At 51.9% G+C, this 5,642-nt stretch overlaps 1 protein-coding gene across 1 annotated transcript; it reads left to right on the top strand.

Annotated features, from left to right (window-relative positions):
- Positions 1–62: 62 nt before the first annotated feature.
- On the top strand, positions 63–4,938 carry MSX2 (msh homeobox 2). The gene is made up of 2 exons (XM_006158897.3): positions 63–464; positions 4,292–4,938. Exons 1-2 carry the CDS (start codon positions 86–88, stop codon positions 4,714–4,716), a joined length of 804 nt encoding a protein of 267 aa, XP_006158959.1. The 5' UTR covers positions 63–85; the 3' UTR covers positions 4,717–4,938.
- Positions 4,939–5,642: the final 704 nt, after the last annotated feature.

Raw genomic sequence — 5,642 nt, 5'->3', positions numbered from 1 at the left:
CGGACTCCCCCCCAAAAAGTTTGAGTCGCAGCTGCTGGGTTGCAAGCGGAGTTGCGCGCCGGGAGCTACTTAGGGCAGAGAAGTCATGGCTTCTCCGTCCAAAGGCAATGACCTGTTTTCGTCCGATGAGGAGGGCCCGGCGATGGTGGCCGGGCCGGGCCCGGGGCCTGGGGGCGCCGAGGTGAGCGCGGAGGAGCGCCGCGTCAAGGTCTCCAGCTTGCCCTTCAGCGTGGAGGCTCTCATGTCCGACAAAAAGCCGCCCAAGGAGGCATCCCCGCTACCGGCCGAGAGCACCGCGGCCGGGGCCACCCTGCGGCCACTGCTGCTGCCGGGACACGGAGCTCGGGAAGCGCACAGCCCCGGGCCGCTGGTCAAACCCTTCGAGACCGCCTCGGTCAAGTCGGAAAATTCTGAAGACGGAGCGACGTGGATGCAGGAGCCGGGCAGATACTCGCCGCCGCCAAGTGAGTGCGCGCCAGGGCGGGGACCCGGGTAGGCGGGTGAGTGCGCTGTCTGTCGGAGGGAGCTGGGGCGGCGGGTCCGGCCGAGCACAGAGACCCCTCTACGTGGGCGCGTGCGCCCGGGGAGGCAAGCCTAGCAGGTCTTGCCCCGCAGACCCGCGGAGTTCAGCGCTCCGTCCGCATTAGGATAGCCTCTGGATAATGTCCACATGTCCGTGCGGTGCGTGGCCGGGTCCCCTCGTGGTGCAAAGCGTTCAAACCAAGCGGACTCGCTGGCCTCCCACGGAGTTCACCGGTCGCTGGACGGTCGGTTTCAGTCGCCCTCCGTCCTGGGCTCCAGCCACTTGCTTTGGTTGCGCTGTCCACCGGGGTCTCTGGGGAGTGAGGAGGTCCCACCCCGACTGAGCACCTGTGCCTGACCCGAGGCGGCTGTCCTTTCTCCTTGCCAAACTCACATCCCTGTCAGGTGCGCCCCTGTTTCAAAGATGAGCTAAGGAGTCCAGCCAGCTGTTGAGAAATCATCTTTTGTGGGACCCGCGGACATCCAGGCCAGATCCCAGGAAGTGTTAGCGGCAGAGACTTGCAGAAAGGAAAGGTCCCCCATCATCCCGTGGCCAGCACGTCGCTAGGAGGTTCTGCGTTTCGCCCAGAGCGGGTGGGCCCGGCAGGGCGCAGGCTAATCATTACCGGCGTTCCACCGGGGTGCGAGATCCAGAGTGGCGCGCCCATTCCCATCACCACAGAACCCCAAGTGAGGCGTTAGCCAGGCACCTGTGGCTTTTTTTTCAGACATGGACACTGAAGATTTTAAGAGGATGTCACTTAAGATGTCCCAGGTCACCAACAACCAGTTGGGCCTGGGGATGGGATGTTCAGTCTCTGCTTCTCTGTAGGGTGTCCTGGCCACCACCCTTGATCTCTCTCCCAGGTAGTGACGACACCTGCACCCCACTTCTTGGCAAGGGAGGCTGCTCTGATTCGCCTCTTTTGAAGCACCTGTTTTGGGCCCCGGGTCCTTCCATAGTTTGGAGAAGCCATTCCCTACAGTCCTATTTACTTCTGTTTCTTAGCCTTTAAATTCTCTGTCTCCTCACTTCTCCCTCCTCTCCCCCACTCCCTGTCCTATCTTCAAGAGAAGTGAGAAAGAGCAGGGCCTGTGGACAGACTCTAAAGTGAGGAGAGAACCGCCCAGCACTTTTCCACCTTCCAGCCGGCAAGTGGAGGAACACAGTACTTTGTGAACAAAACAAGGCCTTATACCCGGTGTCTCCACCCTGTTAGAAGTTCTGAAAGACCCAAAAGACACCGAGATTAAGGACTCGGAGAATTTAAACTCAAGTTTGCACAGTGCTTTACAGCACTTTCCACCATCTCTGATCTCAGTGGGGCAGCCGCCTCTTAACAGATCAGGACGTTTCAGTGGGGTTCAGAGAATCAGCAGTCTGGGCCTAGGGGGAAAAAAGCTTGGGAACATTCAGTGATCCCGTACGAAGTGAGCGACAGGGTTCTGGGCACAGCATTGAACACTTAGAAGCGCACTGTGCGGATCGGTTTCAGTTACCTATTCTGTGGACAGCGAAATAGAGGCTCCGATGGTCAGGCCGTTCCTGTGGTAGATGGGATGGAGCCGGGATATTCCAAGCCTGGGGCTATGCCCGTCCCACAGCAAGGGTTCAGGCCTTCATGGAGTGGTGCCGAGACTTCCGAAATCTCAGCATCCTTAAACCCTGGGCTCTGGAGGACGATTTCCCACTAGCCCTCAAATCGTCCTGTTGTGTACCCAACCTCCCTGCTCCCCCGGGCAAACTGGGCCCTGGTTATGACCTTTCCATAGCAGAACCAGGGGTCTTAGAAAGGGTTCATTTTAAAACATGAAGAGTTGTTGCTTTGGGCTTGGAAGTGGCAGTGGGAGCCCTGTGGTCAGAGCGGTGGGCTGAGGGAGTGCCAAGTGACAGAGCCTGGGGCAGGACTAGCTACCCGCCCAGGCCTGGTTTTGTTATTCGGAGGAAGTAGGATAAATGCTGTTTTGCCTTGTATAATCGCATCCTTCCTCTGGCTGGTTTAAAATGGGGTGGGAGTGGGGAGCAGGGCTGGTGGAGAGCCTCTGCTTTTTTGGCTTTGGTACATGTGTGCGAACCCCATCGTCACCTGGAGTTCAAAATTCAGATGCCACTCCCAGAGCAGCTGAAGTTACCCTGACCAGGCACGTAGGTGCGTCAGATCTCCCCTGTAGAGGGGGAGCCAGTGTGCACAGTAGAAGCTTGGTGTCAGAGCTGAGACGTCTGGACCCTCCTTCCCGCCAGGCCTGGGTTGAGTGGGACAGTCGCAGTCTCTACAGAGTACCCCTCAGTGTAGCTTGTTAGTTCAGTAGGCGCTCTGGCTTAGTTAGGAATTAGCACATGTAAAGCTAGACGTTTCTGGGCCCTTTCTTACCCCTGTCCCCCAGGTTTCTCTTCTTCCACTAACTGCGGAGCCCACCACGTCTTCCTTTTTCAGTCAGTAAAGTGATAGTTACTAAAGTGACACTGGGACAAATCCATCTTTTGTTGGAAATGGAGGCTGGGTTGGGACTTGTGCTGTGTCACCCTCAAGTATGAAGAGTAAACTCTTTCTTGGGCCACCAAAGTAACTAAACAAGAAATGTGACATTCTCTCCTGAATACACTGGAGTTACTACTGTGGCTACATTTGGAAAATTAGCATAGCTCATAAAAGCCAAATGCAGAAAATTAATTGTTTAGCCTCTATGGCCACAGCTCTGTGCTCCACCCCCACCCCGAGGAAAACAAGCCCAAAGTTAGTGGAGGCTGGGCAACCACAGGGAAGCCCGTCCTCTGACACGACAGCTATGACTGAATCCATTTTCAGTACGGAGCCTGGCTGCTGCCGGCCTACCTTCGCCTCCAAAGAAGGATTCCCTAAACCATGGAGGAGATGACTAAGATGTCATCGTGGGCTCTCAGTTTGCAGGCAGTGTGATGCCCCCGACATGTACATTTATGGGCGAGTGGAGTTTCCCCTCCGTCTTAGCACAGTTTGTGTTACAGAAGCTCCCGGCCAAGAACTTACCCCACATCCAGATCTGTGAAAATGGCATTCAGGTTTTATAATCTGGAGACTGGGTGGAATGACACGAGTGGTTGTTTATTGCACACGGCAAGGGGCTGCCCCCCGGTTGCGAAGGTGCTGTTAATTTACCACAGACCTTATCTGCACAATGGTCCTTCGTAAATACACAGATAGAATCCAACCTTTTTCTGCATGAGAGAGGAAGCTGGTTTCTAAAACCTTTCGTTTTCCTTCTCTTGTGTAATTATCTCAGCATCCTAGGGAGATGAGGCTAAGCATGAACTGAGAGCGCTTCGTTGTAAAGACCAGGGAAGTGGAACTCGAAGGTGGAGCTGTATTTCTCAAACACTGGGCTGAGCTGACTTGAGAGTCTGTTCACATCCATTCCCTTATACATCCATTACCTCTAGAGGGTTTGTTTTCCCTGTAGAAAAAGTTTCATTACACTGGTAAATTCCCAAACTTTCCTTTTGAAAGATGAGGCAAAGCACATGGAAGGGACCTCAAAAAAAATTTTTATGGGAAAGCGTAATTAAAGTGCAAGTTAATGTTGATGCAAAAACAGTTGAAAAATGTGGATAATATTTTTATGAGATGCACTCTCCCTGAATTTTTTGAAGACCACCCCGTGCGTGTGCATGTACGTGTGCGTGTGTATGTGTGTCGTAAGCAAAATGCTTTCCACATAGGAGGGGAGGCCTGCAGGGGCAAACCTGGAGAGAACAGGACTTTAGCTAACTCACCCCCCCTCTGCTCTCCAGGACACCTGAGCCCTACCACCTGCACCTTGAGGAAGCACAAGACCAATCGGAAGCCTCGCACTCCCTTTACCACGTCCCAGCTCCTGGCGCTGGAGCGCAAGTTCCGCCAGAAACAGTACCTCTCGATCGCAGAGCGTGCGGAGTTCTCCAGCTCTCTGAACCTCACAGAGACCCAGGTCAAAATCTGGTTCCAGAACCGAAGGGCCAAGGCAAAAAGACTGCAGGAGGCAGAACTGGAAAAGCTGAAAATGGCTGCAAAACCTTTGCTGCCCTCTGGCTTCAGTCTCCCTTTCCCCATCAACTCGCCCCTGCAAGCAGCATCCCTGTACGGAGCCTCCTACCCTTTCCATAGACCTGTGCTTCCCATTCCGCCAGTCGGACTCTATGCCACTCCAGTTGGATATGGCATGTACCACCTCTCCTAAGGAAGACACACCAACAGACTCCAGGCTGGGGGGGTTTGTCTCAAGGGCTCCCCTCCTCTCCAAGAAGGCAGTCCCAACCTAGCACTCCTGCTCTGCAGACTTGCATATAGCACTGGGGTGGCCTGGCCCACAGGGCCAGGTGACATAGGTCAGTGTTTCTTAGGCAGGAGGCGCCGAGCTCTGTTTTCTTGATGTAATCTTCCAGATGCCCCCTTTCACAAATATTGGCTCTGACGGTTTTTCTATATAAATACCTATATGTAATAAAATATAATACATTTTATACAACAGATATAAAACTTCAAATTATTTTGAAAGGCAAAATTGATATACCTTTTGTATACATTTTCCTGCATATCACCTTTTGAAAAGTGATGGCTTAAATCCATTTGTTGTATTTTTCTAAAGGGAGAGACAATTTGCAAAATATGCTGAAATTTGTCAATCTCAATGGAATAATTGATTTGGCTATGGAAAACCAATTTTAGAATTAGACATAATTAATGTGCATAGAAAGTAGATAGGAGAGAGTCTTCAAAAGTGAAGGGGCACATTTTTTGCATTTTATGGGCATTTAATAAAAACCTCATTAGATACAATTGTATCTGGCCCTGTTCTCCCTCCCCCCCCCCACCATTTAAAGTTTTGCCTTTTTATTTTTATTTTTTGTAAGATCAATGACAGGGATAAGAAGGATTTTGAGATTGTTGTGGGGTGAGGTGGAAAATGGGAATACTTCCTAATTCCTCTCAAAGCTAGTTAACTCCATTTCAGATCATTGAAGAGTAAAAAGTCAAAGTATGTCAGGAGAAATTGATGGCTTCTCCGAAATACTAGGTATGTCAGTCCTCACATACTCAAGGTGATTTGGGTGAGGGGAGGAAGAACAGTAATTCTGCTTAAAAAGATGGATATCTTGTACCCAT

The sequence above is a fragment of the Tupaia chinensis genome, unplaced genomic scaffold, assembly GCF_000334495.1.
Source record: "Tupaia chinensis unplaced genomic scaffold, TupChi_1.0 Scaffold000612_1, whole genome shotgun sequence".
NCBI lineage: Eukaryota > Metazoa > Chordata > Mammalia > Scandentia > Tupaiidae > Tupaia > Tupaia belangeri.
This window is presented reverse-complemented; position numbering and strand designations above follow the sequence as displayed.